The following is a 20,141-nucleotide window of genomic DNA, read 5'->3' on the forward strand; positions in this document are numbered from 1 at the left end:
AGAAGGGGAAGTGTACGTGATTGCCTGATTGAGTCATCATTGTTAGGAAAAGTGCCCATATAATCTGAGTCTGCTCACTCATACATAAGACATAAGATACAAAATATGAGTTTAGTGGAAGGTTGGATAAAGTAAGAGAATAGAATAAGGGTAGCCGTGGGGTAGGAATTCATCAGTGGTCACTGGTTCTCAACCTTTTTTTTTAGCTTTGGACCACTCACATATTTCAGTTAAATAATGCCTGGGCTTGATGTAATTTGTTGCACATAGTATCGTGCAAGAAATTAAATCAAGCCCTTAACAGTCGTTATTTAATTGAAAGATTTTTCTCCCACACCACGTCTATTAATTCAAATATGTTCTTACATTTGATGGACTTATTAAATATAAATTGAATACATTTTACAAAGGTATTTTATTCTATTTACATTTATTCTATTTACATTTTAAAAACATTTTCCCATGGACCACCTGCAGGCCAAATTATGCCATGGACCACTATTAGTCCGTGGACTATTGGTTGAGAAACAGTGGGATGCAGACATGGGATGCATAGACGTGTGTTACCAAAGCACTAATCTTAGTCCATATCCTCACCCAACAGTGGACCCCAGGTTGATTCTTAGTCAGGGTGGTGGTCCCTGGTTCACAATCAGTTGAAAACCCCTGACCTAATTTAGTAATCAAACGGTCTCAGAGGCAGGTATACTCTATGATCACATTCAAATATTATTGTTGGGTTAACTTGGGCTAACTGTCTGAACATGTAAAGAAAATGTATTTTCACCAAAGCTAAGCACTACAACAACACTATAAGGTCACCTCCATAGGCCCTCTTTTCAATATCAAGAATCTCACCCAGTCTCCAAGGAAAGGCTCAAATGAAACCTGATCTCAGATGTCATCGAAGACTGGCATCAGCCATTAAAAACAGCTTGCTTGGCACAGGGATCTCAAGGCTGACCTGCCAAAGTTTAATGTAATTGTCTCAGCTCAGACCATACGTCAGACATGAGCCAAATAATGGCTTTACACTGTAGTCAGAGGCCAAGCTAAACCCTACTACAATGACTGTTCTTTCCCATGGCTCACCAACCTGAGAAAATGTCCTGTGGACACATAGAACATAATCTGAGCTCTTTGACAATGCAGATCTGCATCATTTTATTCACTGGTGGTGATATAAAAGCTCTTAAAGAGAGAAGTACACATATGGTAGATGTCCAAATAGAGAGAGAAAAAAAACACAGTGTGGTTACATTTTACTAGACCAACAATCCTTTTTGCTTTTGTAAGTCTGGTATTAAATAGGACTGGCCTTGAGGGATGAAACTGGCATGCTCAGGCCCATGAGGGATTTGAAGGATATCTTGTGGTTACCCAAGACTATAGGCTATAAGGTGACTGACATGTCTTAGTTTCTTGACAGATTCATTCATAATTTGGTCCAAATCATGATTACAGTACATGCGATTGAGTGGATCACTATAGCTATAAAACAAAATGCAATCCCAGAAGTCTCAGCAATTTATAACATTTGAACAGTCAATATTTGAAACAATTTGTAAAATAAAATAATACTTTAAAAATATATAAATAATGGTCTGTTTTAGATAAATGTGTGCATGTCATAGCCACTGTTTTTTGTCTAGGCCCTGACAATCTATCTGCCACTGCAAGGTGATCACATATAAATGACCTAAATGTAGGCCACCATCCCTGATTTGACAGCATTTTATTTCAAAACACACACACACACACACACACACACACACACACACACACACACACACACACACACACACACACACACACACACACACACACTCTCTCTCTCTCTCTCTCTCTCTCTCTCTCTCTCTCTCTCTCTCTCTCTCTCTCTCTCTCTCTCTCTCTCTCTCTCTCCCTCCCTCCTCTCTCCTCCCCCCTCTCTCTCTCTCTCTCTCTCTCTCTCTCTCCATTGTCTCTCTTCACTTTTCTCTCCTCTCTTTTGAGACTCCCCCTTCCCCGCCTTACTTGCTCGATTTAAAAAGCCGATCCATGGTACACAAACTTTCTTTCCCCCGGTGTTTCTGTGTCCCCGCTGTCCAGGATGGCATTTTTAAAAAGTATTCGACATGTTAAGAATGAACTCATTTTATTCTCCACTCCGTTTCTTCTTCTTCCACTGCCTTTGGTGATCGGGACCACGGTATGTAATTAAATGAATGTGCTGATTGCCCAAGAGAATGTTATATTGTTTTATTCGGCTATTATTAAAAAGAGCATAACTTCACTTTACTTTGAGCTAACTGACTTTTTTTAGTAGGCTATTTCTAATAATGTTATTAAGATCCTATTCTGAAGAATTCTTTAATTTGCAGGCGCAAACGCTATAGTTTACTTTACTAACGTTGCGTTGCACTGCTCCTAGCGGTCTTTGCACCTGTCGATGCAGCGACCGTATAGCCTACTCTGCTTTAACTTGCAATTATAGCATAAAGCATGGGAACTGACCAGTGGTGGAAAAAGTACTCAAATGTTTTACTTGAGTAAAAGTATCAATACTGCAATGTAGAAATTGTAAAAGTCCGGAATTCAAAATGTAGGCTACTGTAGGTAAATGTAGTTAAAATAATAAAAGTATTGGTATCAAAATGTGTTCAAATAATTGTAGTGGAATAAAGGTATGTGCAGTAGGTTAATGTACAGAAATTTGGAAATACTCCAGTAAAGTAAAAACACCTCAAAATTATACTTAGTAAATGTTAGTTACTTTACACCACTGGAACTGACCAGTATTGCCCGAGGCTTTCACAACCTATTGTGATTTTATGTTATGTTAACTCATAGTTGTTAGCATGGAGGTTCATGTCCAGCGTGGGAACACTATGCACATGTTACTTTCCACTGTTACATGTGAAGTAGACATGATCAGCGGCTGTAAGTAAGCATGTTATGATAGGCATATTATCCATGCCTCTCACGTCATTGCAGCTCTCTCATGCACAGCCAAACCTACCATGAAAGGATTACTGCACCTTCACTCAGGAAATGACCCGTTTGTGTGAAATTGTAGGGGTGTCATACTATGGTCTGCCTCCTGAGTCCTGGGTCTGGCAAGTGTACGAACAGGTGACTAAAACATGGAAGGACACTGATCTTTAACCCCTGATCCTTATCTCAGACTCAGTCTAACCTGTTATCACTGCTCATTAAAAACTATGTAACAATAACAAGATGGCAGATGCTGCTCTGTGTTTTTGCCACATACTTCCCACTTTTTTTTCTGACACCTAACCACAAGACCCACAAGTCTTAAGCCTATAACTTCTTCATATGACGGAAAATAATCTTTTGGTTTTACCAATATCTCTAAAGCAAAATATGATTGTATGATGTGTGTGTGTGTGTGTGTGTGTGTGTGTGTGTGTGTGTGTGTGTGTGTGTGTGTGTGTGTGTGTGTGTGTGTGTGTGTGTGTGTGTGTGTGTGTGTGTGTGTGTGTGTGTGTGCGCGCGCACGTGCGTGTGTGTAGGAGGCAGGATGCGGCTATGTGATAATCCTGATGGCAGTGTACTGGTGCACAGAGGCCTTGCCACTGGCTGTGACTGCCCTCCTCCCGGCTGTCCTTTTCCCCCTGTTTGGCATCATGAAGTCCAAAGATGTAAGCAAGTCATTATGTTATGACACGACAGTCATGTGTACATTTTAAGGGTGATTTCTACTTACAGTTTTACTTTGTGAGCTTGTAGATCAGCCAAGTTTCGGTGTGAGACACCTCGGGCAACTTTACTCAGTAAAGGGGGTATTTCTGTCATCGATGCATGTCCATACCTTAATTCGGATGGTATTGCGGTTTCAGGTGTGTATGCAGTACCTGAAGGACACAAATATGTTGTTTGTGGGTGGGCTGATGGTGGCAGTAGCTGTGGAACACTGGAATCTGCATAAGCGTATCGCCTTGAGAGTGCTTCTCTGTGTTGGCGTGCGGCCAGCACTGTGAGTCGCTTACCAGCAACACACCGCTGCAAACACAAAAGTCATGTTCATCATATCTGTTTGAGTCCTCTATCATTTCTGAGTGGCACCCAATCTAAGATAAGAGTTAAAGGGGGAAGAAAAGTTGAGCTGTTATCTGTTCATTGCCATCACGAAAACTACATTCTCTGTTCTACTACGACTATTTTTCTCTATCGCATTGTTTACAACCCTTGATAAGGGGAGGTTGTAAACGTTTGTAAACCTTGCATAGTTTCTGATCAGTTTTTTGATCCTCTAGCCAAGCTTATTAATTAAAGGCGAATGTTTTCCTCTCAGTCTGATGTTAGGTTTCATGGGTGTCACAGCTTTCCTGTCCATGTGGATCAGCAACACGGCTACCACAGCCATGATGGTACCTATTGTCCAGGCCGTTTTGGAGCAGCTCAATAATGAGTTAGACATGCCTCAAATCCTCAGTTCAGAGGAACTGGCCCAGCCATCAGAGACTGAGAGCAAACAGCCTGGACAGACAGGGAAACAAAGTGAGGGACAAGGTAAGCAGTGAATGGTTTGGTTGATCAAGAAGCACTGCACCTTTTTATACAATTTTAAGATTTCCATATAGAAAATGTGTCTTGTTCAAGACAAGAAACAAACAAAAAAATAAACACAAACAATCCCCCGTCCTCCAACCACAACCCAGGAATGGTACAAAGATCAATCATCCCACAAAACAATGGACAAACAATCTAATTGAAACAGTGGCCACATCAAATGAAAAATATGGAAACACTTCACAATAGTCAGAGATAAAAATCAGACTAGCTCTCTGCGTTATATCGCGAGTATGATATAAGATCGTGCAGCCAGTGTTTTTGTGAAAGAGTCTTCTGATTTCTAGTTCAATACTCTCTATTTGCCTTTCCAGTGGTGGTGACATTCTTAGACACTGCTGTGGAAGCTGCAAAGTGTCAGGAGGCAAAAGAGAGAAGAAGAATGTGCAAAGGCATGACTCTGAGTGTTTGCTACGCTGCCAGCATCGGAGGCACTGCCACACTCACAGGGACAGGCCCTAATCTGGTGCTCAAGGGCCAGATGAATGAGTAAATATATACAACACCCATTTTTATTGTTTTAATTTGTATTAATACGAATGGATTACATTTTTTATATGTTTAATTGTATTCTTTTTCTTTTTTTGGTCTTAGACTCTTCCCTCAAAATGGAGATGTCATTAATTTTGCCTCCTGGTTTGGCTTTGCTTTCCCAAACATGATGATCATGCTTACAATGGCTTGGCTCTGGCTACAGTTTGCCTTCATGGGATTCAAGTGAGTTTGATGAAGATGGACATGTATTTACTGTAGACTGAGTGATGCATTCACTTAAATCTCTAGTTCAAATTCACCTTCAACCTCAAGATCCTTTCTCCTCTGAGTAACTCTCCCGCCCTCCTCTTCAGCTTTAAAAAGACATGGGGATGTGGAGTGATAAAGACGGAGAAGGAGATTGCTGCCTATAATGTGATCCGCGAGCAGCACCGTCAGCTAGGGCCGATGTCCTTTGGGGAGCTGAGTGTCCTCAGTCTCTTCGTAATGCTGGTGGTGCTATGGTTCACCAGAGACCCTGGCTTTGTTGCTGGCTGGGCGACAGACATCTTCAACTCCAAAGCAGAGTGTGTATACATAACGTATTTGTTTCCCATGTTCACTCACTCATGTGTACTGATATACACTTCACCCTCAGCATACTGGGGAGGCATGCGATAATCCGACAGACCTTTTCTCCGACTATGTGGCATCCGCGTGCGGTTAGGGTGCGGGTTTGGTTCGGGTTTAGTATTGAAACGTCGGAGCGCTGCGCTGTCGGAGGAATGCGCTGTCGGACTAACGTACTGCACCCAGCATACTGTAGCTCAATGCAACAGCTAATCAATAGTATGACAGATTTGCTTTGGAGGAGAGTTTTATAAATATATTTAATTTCTTCTTGTTTCTTGTTCTCAGATATGTATCCGATGCAACAGTGGCAGTATTCATTGCTGTCCTTCTCTTTGTTTTGCCTTCTAAAGCTCCTCGTTTCTGTACTTGGAGAACTCGAGGCTTTGACACGGGTAAGCCATCTTTCTGGAACACAAACAGACAATAATATAGTATTATGCAGCTACAGTCCTGATGATAGTATCACATCATGGAATATTTTTTTAACTTCAGCCCCCCAGCAAAACAATCCCAGTCCAACTCTGCTCACCTGGAAGGTGGCTCAAAAGAAGTTACCATGGAACATAGTACTCCTTCTTGGAGGAGGCTTCGCCCTGGCAAAAGGCAGTGAGGTACAGTACAATGATAAGATTATGTTCATGAGTGGCTGCCAACTCTATAAGTTCTATGTTGATTATAGCTTTATGAATATAGACTGTACAAAGTGTCCTTAAAAGCATGCTGTTTATGTTTATACATGTCTCTGTAGGAATCAGGGCTGTCAAAGTGGTTGGGAGATCAAATGACTCCGCTTCAAAGCATCCCTCCCTGGGCAATTGCTATCATTCTCTGCCTGCTGATTGCTACCTTCACTGAATGCACCAGTAACGTGGCCACTGCCACTCTCTTCCTGCCTGTCCTGGCCTCCATGGTAAGGATTTTGACAGAGCAATCTATATTTTTAAAAGAAAATCCAATGCCATCGTACAGCTAGAAACAGGCTCTTACAACGCAGGAGACACACATTTGCTTTCTGGCACCAGTACTCCCTGGTGTCCTTTTGAATTAAATTCCCCAATTGGAGTCCAGCATTGAAACTACTCCCAACTGAAGCCGGCCTACATTCCCTTGTTTGGTTGCCCCTCTAGTTAGCAATTTTGACTGAATAGGATTGGTTCCCCTTCAATGGGCCCCTCCTCCCATTAGCGCTTTGCCACACACATAGGTTCAGCTCAGTTTCTTGTGCTGCCTGGTGCCCATAGCTACTGAAGAATGGTATTACTGTGCTCAGTAGTCAAGCACTTTGGAGAACACCAGAGCTGGACTGAGCCAGAATGTGACAACAGGGGTATTCCGAGAAATATTTATTGTAGGTAAAGCCAAAAGGGTACAAAAGGATGTCAGTAAAAAGGGAATGAAAAGAGTGGAATCACATATAGCTGACAGTAGCGAGGAGGCAATTTACAGCATTGGCTTTTATGTGGCATTGCTGACATTTCTGCAAATTGAGACTTCATCATTCAAAATGTTTTAACGAGTTAGACAACCCAGGGTGCTGCCATGGTAAAGTGACAGCAGTACTGCCTAAATAAGAGTCCTTTTGAAGGCTGAGGTATTTTGAGTTCAGGCTTTGTTAACCGAAATGACTGTTCCACTGTGATCTGCTGCACTGTGGAATATGTAATGTTCCACAGTGTAATGCATTTCGTCTAGTATGCCATTATCGCTGCTCGCTTTCCCATTTTGGTAGTCGTGAGTCAGCACTCAGCACCCAAACATACAAGAATTGCATCTTAATTACACCCACCTAATGAAGGTTTTCTCTCAGCACAGACAGCAAATTCCAGTGTGAGTTATGAGTCAGTGATTACAGTGCAGAAAAAGTAACCAGCTGGAGGAGTGGAGATTGAAGAATGTTGTCATCAAATGTTCTCTCACACCAGTCAAACTGTCTGTGTTTATTCCAGTCCCAGTCCATTGGGATCAATCCTCTGTATATCATGGTGCCTTGTACACTGAGTGCTTCATTTGCCTTCATGTTGCCTGTTGCCACGCCCCCAAATGCCATCGTCTTCTCCTATGGATACCTTAAGGTTGCTGATATGGTGAGTTTGCTGTGTATCTTCAGTAAATTATTGTATGATCATAGTTGTTTCTGTTTTGCAGTTGTCATCAGAATGTGATAATACAGGCATGAGATGATCGTATGATTTGCTATGATGTTGTGAAACTCCTTTGTCATTGCACATCGTCCCTATCACTCAGGCAAAGGCAGGAATAGTCATGAACATCATCGGCATCCTTTGCATCACACTGGCCATCAACAGCTGGGGCAAAGCCATGTTTCACCTTGACACCTTCCCCGCCTGGGCCAATGTCACGGGGGTGTGAGCCTGGTTGAGACTTGGCCATTGGAGATGTTCCAAGCACACAAGTCCTCGTCATCCTAAGCCTCCAGACAATTACCTCTGCTCTGGCCAGACAGACAGCACAGAATAACTTGGCTGTGTTTTGGTGTTTTGGGGGATAAAAGCCTAGGCTAGAATAGTCTAGGTTTTATTTAATTGATACTTGAGTCTTGCTTGTGAGAAAAAGTGGTGGTGAATGTGAGAGGGACTGGGAGACATGACTTGAATACTGGAACTTAAGTTGTGTTGAATTTACACAGCACCATAATGGAGTTACACTTTAAAAGATCATCTCTTTTAAACCCCCCCTCCCCTCTTAAAATATTAAACTGTCATCACCCTCCTAAATGGCCCAAAGATAAAACATGCTTCTGAGTCCTGACCAATTTAAATCATTATTTTATCTCAAGGGAAATTTGGTTTGCCAAAGTAAAAACAACAACAACAAACAAACAAAAATACATAAAACATTAATGGCAAGGAACAGTATTTAAATAACAAGCAAAATACATAGAATTGATCAATTGGATGAAATAAACATTCTTTTCCATAGGTTTTACATATTAGGCCTACTACTACAGCCACATCCTAATGACAATACACCATGACAAGCATACATGCTATAGACATATTTCTCATATCTTTAAGTACCCACTCATAGTTACATTAACTTATTTTTCTATGAGATTCTAGGTGCTGATCAATCATCCATAATAAATAACACAAGACAGATTTGATATTCAAATGAAATATGTAGATTTTCTTACTTCCCCTCCATTGTCTTCTTCATTGTCCCTTCTTTGCCATTATTTCCATACAAGAGAACATACAGGCTACCTGAAAGTTTTCTAGTAGCCAAATAACCTTCATTACTTACAGTATATGCCAATATTCCTTATTACAGTATGTTGTCTTATAAGAAAATTGCTTGCTGCTATTTTAGATTTTCCAAATGTTCTCCTATTTTCATCAAATGTTAGTCTATTTTTGCCTATTATGACATGCCCAGAATAGGGACGCTAGGGTTCATGTGGTTAAACTAATATAATATTCAATATTACAAAGTATTTTGGTCAGGTCAAATAATACAAGAATATAGATAATAGGCACAAAAGGAAAATGTAAAAATACATGTCAAAGTGTCATGTCTAATGTAAGTTAACATTATGTCAAGGATGTGAACAGGCAAAACTGTTTTGCTCTTTCACATCCTTATATTGTTGACTTACATTAGAATACATTATGCTTTGTTTATTCCAACAAAGCATAATTTGAACTAGTGTATGGTGTTATCATCGCTACAGAAGCATGAGACCCTTGTGAAAATGCCAGAATTATTGAATTACTGAACACATTCCAGATTAAGGTCAGTATGTGCAGATATTTTTGGATTGTCTAACTTTACTGTAATATAATGTAGTTGAGAAAAGGATTTATTTAAGAGTCAGTGTATAGTTACAGTAGTATATTTTCAGTTGCATCAAGCCAATGTGAACGGAAATGGAAGAATGTAATAAATACAATCTTCTGGCTGCTTCTATGTGGTATGAACTGAGGAGATATGTTCTCAGCATTGTAATATAATTATCTGGTTTAATAAACCGTGATAAACTAATCCTTTTAAGCAAATACAAGAGGCAAATAAAACACTTGTTTTCTTGTTAACAAAGTTTGAGCATTTTCATATTGTGTGGTGTATACATTTTGGAGTTGTTTCAAGATGTAATGTCTGGTTGTACTTGGTAAGGAATATGAATCAAATCAGTAAGGATATTTCCAAGCTCTAAAAGAGTCCCACATCAGGCCTTTTTTTAGAACATGGTGAATATACAACGCACCCACTGTAACTGACTATTATATGCAGGGGGAAAAAATAACTCTGGTCATTTACGGTTAGCACTGGATCATTCTAAAAGAAAGAGCAACTAACGCATTCCCTATCCTGCGTGACTTAAAGTCATTATGCTGAGTATGATGCCAGAGTCATTGAAAGTTCCTTTATTGGTTCAAGGCATGCACCGATTTCTTCCATTCTGTCCATGTAAATGATTGTTTTAATTTCAAGTCACCTTTTCATACATTATACTAGATCTCAAATAAGTTGTGGTCCATCACATGATGTGTTGATAAAGGCAGGTGAAAAACACAATAGCGGTTAGTAACCATATTGTCAGTCAGTGTCTCATTTATTATCAATTCAAAGAGTCAAAAACTCCATACTGTCCATTTAAATTATTGTTTTCATTTCAAGTCACCTTTTCATGCATTATAATAGATCTCAAATCATTTGTGGTCCAGCACATGATGAGTCGATAAAGGCAGATGAAAAACACAATAGTGGTAAGTGTATTGATGGTGTCCTGTGTATTATCTCTCCAAAGAGTAAAAAACCACGAGACCAAACTTTGATCTCTTGTCATATCATGTCTCAACTTGATTGTTGACTGTCAGCTGCATTTTGAAAGTGCAATTGTTTTCTTCTGAGTCTATCTGGTATAATCTCATAAACACAGAGTGTAAAACCGGTGTAATCCTTAACTGAATGGCCACACCTAAGTAAAGTAAGAGCTTTGTGATTGTCACTTTACTTTGAGACAGTATCAACTCAAAATACGTCTATATGTGTACCACCACCATGAACAATACAGTTGTAGCTCAAACACAATGAAGATGTTTATCATTTGTCCATTTATAGACTTCATAGCACAACAAGCTGACAATGGAGAATTGAACAATCTAGAACCATGATGAAAACATATTTCACAGACAAGACAAGATTCAGACAGAGTGGGTTATGAAACATTGTATGCATATACTGTAGCTGTAAAATAATATTTATTTGTAATGTTGTTGAAAAAGCAGGCTAAATATGCTACATTCTGTTTTAAAATAGTAAGGAGAGAGAAAGATGTGACCTTGTCCTTAGAGTTACATGGGACAATCAAAATGTTAGACACTTAAAGAGTAGTTAACAAGTAGCTGGGTGTATAATACAGAACAGATCACTATGATCTTAGCTCTCATAAGCGAAATAAGCTCTCATTATGTAATTACAGTGCCTTTCTCTCCCACTTTGCTGCCTCTCAGCCACCCAATCATTATTCAATTAAAACATGTCCTCGTGTATTGCAGCCTCCATTATTTGCTACAGTATATATATATATATATATATATATGTATGTATGTATGTATGTGTGTATACATACATACATACATACATACATACATACATACATACATACATACATACATACATACATACGTGTGTGTGTGTGTGTGTGTGTGTGTGTGTGTGTGTGTGTGTGTGTGTGTGTGTGTGTGTGTGTGTGTGCGTGCGTGCGTGCGTGCGTGCCTGCCTGCGTGCGCGCGTGCGTGTGCATGCGTGTGGTAAGAAATGGAACGCTCAAGCTATTCTCTTCACTGGAGTTGCATGAGACTGACTCCACAGACAAGACCTTTGATGAACTTTGAAGCATATTTCTGTGAACCCATTACAAACAAGGCCTTTTTTTTTGCAGAGTGAGCAATTGGCAAGCACATTACATGACCTCCAGACTTCATTGGAATGAAAAGCATGTTTTGTGTCCACTCCACCAGTTGCATCTACAGGGTCATGCTGATTCAGAAGCAGTGACGTTTCGTGGATGAGAATGTATTTCAAGCTGCCATTGGCTATCCACTTTTTCTGTATCAATTACTGAAGAGGACAATATATGGCCTGTCTGATACAATTACCTCTTCCTCGCACTCAAAGGATTGTGTGTAAAATTGGTTTCAGTTAGCAATTTGAGTCTATAAGTAGGTATGCTTGACATTCTTATTGACCTGTCTCTAGCCAATGCTAACAGAAACAGAATACAGCCTTTCTTTGTTACTCTCTAACGCAACGGCAGTTGTAGCCTACTAACCATTGCTTTATCTTCAAATACGTGCATAATATTAAGAATCATGATAGATTACTCTGTTTTGTTTTTATGTTCTATGACAATTATTTGTCAGCATGAAAACTTTCACAGTCAGAGAATTTACAATTTATTGAAATGGTTTAGGACCAGAAAGATAAGATAAAATAAGATAAGATCAGATAAGTTAAGATATGATATACCTTTATGGATCCCTGGGAAATTCAGTAACAGCAGTAAGAGAGAAATACAGAAGAAGTACAGGATATGAAAGGGAGCATTTTCTTCTCCCTGGGGGAGATGAAATTGCTTTTATAGCTTCACCCAGCTGATGGCCTCTAGACATCTGCACTGGATATCTGAACGAAGGAGTTAACATTATGTAGGCTATCAATAAATATAAGTATAAATGTGCTATTAATAATTTAACTATTATGTGTATTAACAGTGAATAAAAGAATGAATATACATTGCCAATGAATATATGAAACGAGACAGGTCTGAAGCACTGGTTATGTCCTTTTGGATTTATGAGAAGAATCAAAATAAAATAAAAGGCTATTTGATATTAAACTACTTTTTAATAACAGACTGTGAATTATCTACAAGCTATATTATCTGGAGCAGAAAGGAAAGGTGACTCACAGTTTCAATGGGTTATTCTGTTAATAAGCAGTTTTTCAGGTTTAAAATGCATATACAATTTCCTCAAATGAACACTTTCATGTTGATAAAAAGCCACAATTCTTTAAGTGACATCCATATTTACTGTCAGATAATTGTTCATGAGTTTGAAGTCACATAGTTTGACAGAAATGTAACGAATCTTTCAGTTTACACAACTTTTTGATCAGAATGTAATACATGTTAGTAATGGGAGGCTAAACTAATTGACTGTGCTCAATCTCACATCCTTGTAAATGTTTATGTGTGCAGTACATATTTGGAGAGAACAGTTGGAGAATATGCTATGCTCATTATGCCAGGATGAATCGAGAAATGGCTCCATCTTCTGGTGTAATGTAGAAGGAAAAAAAGAATCACTTCAGACAGTCTATTGTGATGCTTTGTAGTCAAATTAGATGTTTCTATCATCACTGTGATTAATTCAATTAATAAACAAAACATTGTAAACATCACAGAAAAATGTATCATAATTATTGTTTTGTTTTTAAAAACACCAAAATTATTATTCAAGCTTTTATTATTGACTATTTTTTAACATAACTTCCAGTCTCTGTTTTAACATAACTTCCAGTAAACCAGCTCAGTGGCCTTGTGGTTGGGTGTCCCCTCATTGAGATTGGGGTTCAATCCCCCTGCCATACCAATAACTATAAATCACTATAATAGTGATTTATAGTTATTGGTATGGCAGGGGGATTGAACCCCAATTATAACTATTTTAAAAAAAAATACCAGTTGCCTCCCTGCTTGACACTCAACAGCACACCGGAAAAGTAATTAAACTAAAATGCATATTTTAATGATATTTAATGTCCAATATTTCTACAAATGCTACAAAACCTGTTATAGCAATAAATCAGTAATTTGTTCAATTGTTTGATGTCTCATGTTTTAATTCATTTTTTAATCAACTTTTGAGGATTATCAAAACGTTATTTTGATCAAGTGTTTCACAACAATAATAATACAATGATATAAGAATAATAATTAGGCCCCATTATCATTATAGCCAAATAGCCCTTTACCATTTGTTCTGTTTTAGAGTAGGCTAGAGATTGAAATTTGTAGATCGACCAATAAGACCATAGACATAATATAGGCTAGACCTATATCAAGCTAGAGCCTTAAAAACCCTTGACAACATAATCTTTATGTAAATGTTACAAAATGCTTTGACAAGTGTGAGGACCCATTTGTGAGCTATTGAAATCTGAATGATCACAAGAATCCTTAAAATAATAAATTGTTCAAAATCAGTCTCTTCCATCAACTGCTTCGTTTATTAATGATTGTACAGTTGGAAAATAAATAATCCTTCCTAATTTGCACTATAGGCCTAGCCTACCCAATAGTCATATCAGGCATCCTCTTCATGTCCTGTGAGCTCCACCTAGAGTACACTGTGGAAACTGGCAATTGCTCACATTCTTCTCAGGTATGTGTGCTGTCACAATGATGATATCAAACCTCAGAGAGAACATTAAAAATGCTCTTTTGAGATCAAATAAACCTGTGCCTAACGGACATAGAAATCAAACTCACACTGACCTGCCAAACACTCTCACAATAAACTATGAAATTAAAGTCTCAAGATATCAACTCAATCTTATAAATAATATATTTTAATGTATATTCTTTGTGATAGCAAAACATGCCGTGGTAACCAAAACATTTATTTAGTGCAACCGAACAAAGTACATAAAGTGCCTATCGATCGAATACCAAATAAGTTGTTGCTCTTACAATAGGATCAGAACGGTCCATAATACAGTACAAACAAAACAAAAAGAGCCACAAAAACAATGGATCCTGCAGATTTCATTTTAGCCTCCCTGACTGTATAATAGTAATTTCTTGGTACAATGAATGCTGAAATAGTGAAAACCCAGAAAACTAAGTAAAACAAAAACAAAAGGTTACAGGGATATGGAAACAACTGTGGGAATGTTCCAGTTTAGTCAACCTCCTCAATGGTAGGTCCAGAGGATCCTCCTCCTCCGGGGGCACCACCAGCGCCTGGGAAGCCACCTGGCATTCCACCTGGCATTCCACCAGGCATTCCACCAGCACTCTGGTACAGATTAGTAATGATGGGATTGCACACCTTCTCCAGCTCCTTCTGCTGATGCTCAAACTCATCTTTTTCTGCAGACTAAGAACAGGAGGGGGGAGGGGGACACAATACATTTAAACCTTAATTTTACACCAGATGACCTACAACTATAAATTTGTTTGACATTAGCCAAATTAAGAATTGAGCTAAAATCTAGCCGCTGATCTAGATTATTCAGAGCTATGCTCTTGTGGAGGACTGAGACCAGTCAGTGACAAAGCCAGTTAATTCATACCTGATTTTGATCCAACCAACTGATGACCTCAGTACATTTATCGAGGATCTTCTGCTTGTCCTCATCACTGATCTTGCCCTGCAGCTTCTCATCCTCCACAGTGGACTTCAGGTTGAAGGCGTAAGCCTCCAGGCCATTCTTGGCAGCAACCTTGTCTCTCTGCACGTCATCCTCAGCCTTGTACTTATCAGCTTCCTGGACCATGCGCTCAATGTCCTCCTTGCTTAAGCGACCTGGAGAGGGGCAAACAAAAGAACGGATTTGTTAGAATTTTGTGGGTTAGGTGAAGAATGCATTGCCTGACTCTTTCGCACAGTGTTGAAGTTCTCTTAGGTGTACCTTTGTCGTTGGTAATAGTGATCTTATTCTCCTTGCCAGTGCTCTTATCAACAGCAGAGACATTCATGATGCCATTGGCATCAATGTCAAATGTCACCTCGATCTGAGGAACACCTCGTGGGGCTGGGGGGATTCCAATCAGCTCAAACTTCCCCAAAAGGTTGTTGTCTTTGGTCATCGCTCTTTCACCCTCATATACCTGAGGACAACATAAATCAGGAACCAATGCATAACATTTGGAAATTCATAATCCACAAAAATGTTTTAGGCACATCGGGTTTAATGTTTATTCCCATAGCTAAATCACAATGTACTACAACACAATTTTAATGTACTAGATTTTCAGGGTGCGATGTGGCCTTCAAATCTAGTCCAATATTGCGCTGATCAGAGCAATGGTCAACAAGTTATGTCCATTTGAAGTGTTAAACACTGCTGTAATGCAGTGTTTAACAGTGTGCGCGATTTAGTTTTTTTTGTGTGACTATTCACATGCCAGACCCCTGAACAGTGTTTTTCCCACGTTTGATGCCAAAGGGCCACATCTGGCCCTTTGGGGCCCCCTGGTGTGACCACTGTCATGATGGCAGACCCCTAAACAGTGTTTGTGCCAGGTTTGGTGCAGTTTGAAGCAATGGTACACCCACGGGTGTCCCCCAGGAGCCCCTGCATGGCCCCTGGTGTAACAATTGTTACGGCAGACCTCTGAACAGTGTTGTGCAAAGTTTTGGTGCGGATTTGAGCAACGGTGCGCCTCGCAAGTCCGGAAGTTACATTTGTGATGTCGCCCACCCATTAGGTAATTTGAATATAGGATATACTGTATGACCACCTCAATTCAATACCTGGATGAGCACACCAGGCTGGTTGTCTGAATAGGTGGTGAAGGTTTGAGTCTGCTTGGTAGGAATGGTGGTGTTCCTCTTGATGAGTACCGTCATGACTCCTCCAGCAGTCTCGATGCCCAAGGACAGAGGGGTGACATCTAGCAGCAGCAGGTCCTGCACATTCTCAGACTTGTCACCTGATAAAATGGCCGCCTGCACAGCTGCAAAACATTTTAGAATTGAAATCCTCAGCTATACATATATTTGAGATTATTTCAATAGTACAATATCTGGTAAATGGCATACCTGCACCATAGGCCACTGCTTCGTCGGGGTTAATGCTCTTATTAAGTTCCTTTCCATTGAAGAAGTCCTGCAGCAGCTTCTGGATCTTGGGGATACGAATGGAGCCTCCCACCAGAACAATCTCATGGATCTGGGCCTTGTCCATCTTTGCGTCACGGAGAGACTTCTCCACAGGGTCCAGGGTGCCACGGAACAGGTCGGCGTTAAGCTCCTCAAAGCGGGCCCTGGTGATGGAGGTGTAGAAGTCGACCCCCTCATACAGAGAGTCAATCTCGATACTAGCCTGTGTGCTGGAGGACAAGGTACGCTTCGCCCTCTCACAGGCTGTTCGCAGACGACGAACGGCCCTCTTGTTGTCGCTGATGTCTTTCTTGTACTTGCGCTTGAACTCTGCAATGAAGTGATTAACCATGCGGTTGTCAAAGTCTTCTCCTCCCAAGTGAGTGTCCCCTGCTGTGGACTTGACCTCAAAGATTCCATCCTCGATGGTCAGAATGGAGACATCGAACGTGCCGCCACCGAGGTCAAAGATAAGAACATTTCTTTCAACTCCCACCTGCAAGGGAAACATTTAAAATCATACAAAGTTCAATTATTTGGACTTCAAAAGTTACACAGGTTGATGGGTCAGGTTGAACATGCTACTACAAAAAGCACATGCATCAGGAAAGATTTAGCAGCATATTGAGGTACTGCACCTTTTTGTCAAGGCCATAAGCAATAGCAGCCGCTGTTGGCTCGTTGATGATGCGGAGAACATTGAGTCCAGAAATGGTCCCTGCATCTTTAGTAGCCTGGCGCTGAGAGTCATTGAAGTAAGCAGGCACTGTTACCACAGCGTTGTTCACAGACTGTGGAGGAACAGAAATATCAAATTAATGTTGAATCTGTACATCAAAATACTGTACATTAAGTCACATGTAGCTTTTATTTACCCAGTTTGAACCTTCATTTTAGAATACGGATGGTAAATCTGGTAAATAGCACATAGATATTTGCTTTTAAACATGATTAGTGATGAATCCAGTGGTATTTTGATTATTATCCTGTTAATCATTTCATTGTTTCACCCAAACAGTAGTTTTGTGCATATTTTTATTTAATTACCTTGCCAAGGTACGCTTCAGCGATTTCCTTCATTTTGACCAGAACCATGGAAGAGATCTCCTCTGGGTAGAAAGCCTTGGTCTCTCCCTTGAAATCCACCTGTACTTTGGGGCGTGTGGAATCGTCGATTACCGTAAATGGCCAGTGTTTCATGTCTGACTGGACAACACTGTCATCAAACCGCCGTCCAATTAGACGCTTTGCATCTGAGAGGAGAGGGAAAAGAAGAAAAAAAAGAGTTACCATTTTATTTTTTACCAACTTCCACACTTCACTGATGGAATAAAATCTAAAATCTTACCAAATACTGTATTGGTGGGGTTCATAGCCACTTGATTTTTGGCTGCATCCCCAATCAGCCTCTCTGTGTCTGTGAATGCAACATAACTGGGTGTGGTCCTGTTGCCCTGGTCATTGGCGATGATCTCCACCTTGCCATGCTGAAACACCCCTACACAGGAGTAGGTGGTGCCCAGGTCAATGCCAACTGCTGGTCCCTTTGACATGGTTCCTATACGGTTGGGGGAAAAGGAGTTCTTAGGATTGCCAAGTTGTGCCCATTTAACAAAAGTCAATTGTACAAATGAATGATGTCAAAGTTATAATATAGCCTAGAATTTCTCTTCCACTTGAAGAGATGCATGTGATTCTATAATTAGTTTGTGGGACTCAAATTGTAAATGGTCTAAAATTGTCCAATGAGCACCTGTTTCCAACACTCTTTATTCTGACAAGCTTGACAACTGTCTCATTATTATGGCAACAGTAGTTTAGTGTTACTACAACAGCGCAGCAGTTTAGTGTTACTACAACAGCAGCAGTTTAGTGTTACTACAGCAGTACACAGTGGTGGAAAAAGTACTAAACATTTCAGTTTAATTGCGTAAAAGTATTGGTATCAAAATGTTCTTAAAGTACCAAAAGTAGTAAGTACTCATTATGCAGAATGTCATTTCACAAGTTTTAAAATGTATACAAATCTTTTGAAAATAGCAGATTTACAATGAGTTGCATAGCGACTCATTGTGAGCTTGTAGATCGGCTAAATGGCCAAATGTATATTGGGTTCAAGTGGTTAATGTATGTTTTGTAATAATAATCAAAATCTACAAAGTAACTAGAAACTAAAGTTTTCAAATAATTGTAGTGGAGTAGAAGTACAATATTTGTCTCTGGGATGTAGTGGAGTAGAAGTAGAAGTACAGAAAACAGGAAATACTCTTGTAAAAGGAAAAAACACCTCAAAATTGTTCTTAAGTATAGTACTTGAGTAAATGTACTTAGTTACTTTACACCATTGACAGTACGTGACAATGGCAACCACCCACATACTCAACCATCCATGACGGATGTAAGGATTCTACAATAGAGCATTAAGACATTGTATTTTCATTGTAAAGCTGGTTACAAGTTAGGATCATTTCATAAGGCTGCGTCATTAATTATTGCAAAGCTACATAGCGGATGAGCCACAAAGGAGGAAGCCCTTATTTGGTTTGGTTGAGAAAATGCTGGAACATTCTGCTCAGCTGGTGCTGATGCTCACCCTTACCGCGTCATCGAGAGTGGTAGCCCTGAAACATGACATCATGACAGTCATAACTTCAACCTGGTGTTTGCACGCTCTCCCTTTTTGGCCCATACATCTACATTAACGTTCTGATTTTTTGTATTAAATGCTTACCCTATGGCCACGGATGTTACAATTCTGTACGGGTCCTCAGAAGTACCCGTATCTTCCATATTGTTCAATAAAAAGCATTTCAATCCGATCGGTGGCCATTTCTCCGTATTTTCTCCATATGCTTTCAACTACGCGACCCCATCGGTTGGGAGGTGTATTGCCCTCTGATACATAATCAGAAAATGGCCACCGATCGGATTAAAATGCTTTTTTATTGAACAATACGGAAGATACGGGTACTTCTGTGGTCCCGAATATAATTTTAACATCCGTGGACATGGCATAAGCATTTTATATTTGAAATCTGAACGTTTATGTAGGTGTATGGGCCAGAAATGGAGAAAAAGCAAACACCAGGTTGAAGTTCATCCATGACTGTCATGATATTTCATATATCAGGGCGACCTACCTCACCGCATCATCGAGTGGCAAACATTTATATATTTAAGACTTTTAAAATGACAAACCTCCCACCTCGACTATTACTCAGTAAAATATCTAAAACAGTCTACTCTGCCCTAAGGTATTGGTAATGTATAATTTAGGTATCATTCAGTAACCTGAGTAGTGGAGTCAGCAGTAGAACTTGAAGCCCAACCACTAGCTTACATCATATTTGGCAAATATCATATTGTTCTTGGAGAAAAGATAACGCAAAACAAGTAACTTTACTTACCGTGCGGAAGTGTTCTTTATGGTTGTAAAGGTCTGTCAAACCTGAGGTTCAACGCCTGCAGCTTCTGTGTTTGACAACTCGTTGGGTTCCGCATAGATATCTATGGGGCTTCTGACTCCTCCCACAGCTTATGGCACGAGACACTGCTCTGGAATGTTCTTTCGACAGTGGTGTGAACTATGTACTCAAGTACTGT

The 20,141-nt window shown here is 39.8% G+C and overlaps 2 protein-coding genes across 2 annotated transcripts; one reads left to right on the forward strand and one right to left on the reverse strand.

The window, feature by feature from the left end:
- The first annotated feature begins 2,054 nt into the window (after positions 1-2,054).
- slc13a5b (solute carrier family 13 member 5b) lies at positions 2,055-8,719 on the forward strand. Its single transcript, XM_084064232.1, has 12 exons — positions 2,055-2,191; positions 3,516-3,644; positions 3,843-3,979; positions 4,298-4,515; positions 4,890-5,064; positions 5,170-5,292; positions 5,424-5,636; positions 5,968-6,074; positions 6,175-6,293; positions 6,431-6,592; positions 7,629-7,766; positions 7,927-8,719. The coding sequence occupies exons 1-12, from the start codon at positions 2,093-2,095 to the stop codon at positions 8,050-8,052; spliced, it is 1,746 nt and encodes a 581-aa protein (XP_083920358.1). The 5' UTR covers positions 2,055-2,092; the 3' UTR covers positions 8,053-8,719.
- A 5,539-nt stretch (positions 8,720-14,258) lies between these two features.
- Positions 14,259-20,085, reverse strand: LOC311050229 (heat shock cognate 71 kDa protein-like). The gene is made up of 9 exons (XM_084064215.1): positions 19,946-20,085; positions 17,887-18,096; positions 17,586-17,791; positions 17,177-17,329; positions 16,479-17,034; positions 16,191-16,393; positions 15,346-15,544; positions 15,007-15,239; positions 14,259-14,810 (listed from the first exon to the last, which is right to left on the reverse strand). Exons 2-9 carry the CDS (start codon positions 18,089-18,091, stop codon positions 14,613-14,615), a joined length of 1,953 nt encoding a protein of 650 aa, XP_083920341.1. The 5' UTR covers positions 18,092-18,096; positions 19,946-20,085; the 3' UTR covers positions 14,259-14,612.
- Positions 20,086-20,141: the final 56 nt, after the last annotated feature.

Source organism: Gymnoscopelus microlampas (assembly GCF_963454915.1).
Source record: "Gymnoscopelus microlampas genome assembly, chromosome: 8".
NCBI lineage: Eukaryota > Metazoa > Chordata > Actinopteri > Myctophiformes > Myctophidae > Gymnoscopelus > Gymnoscopelus microlampas.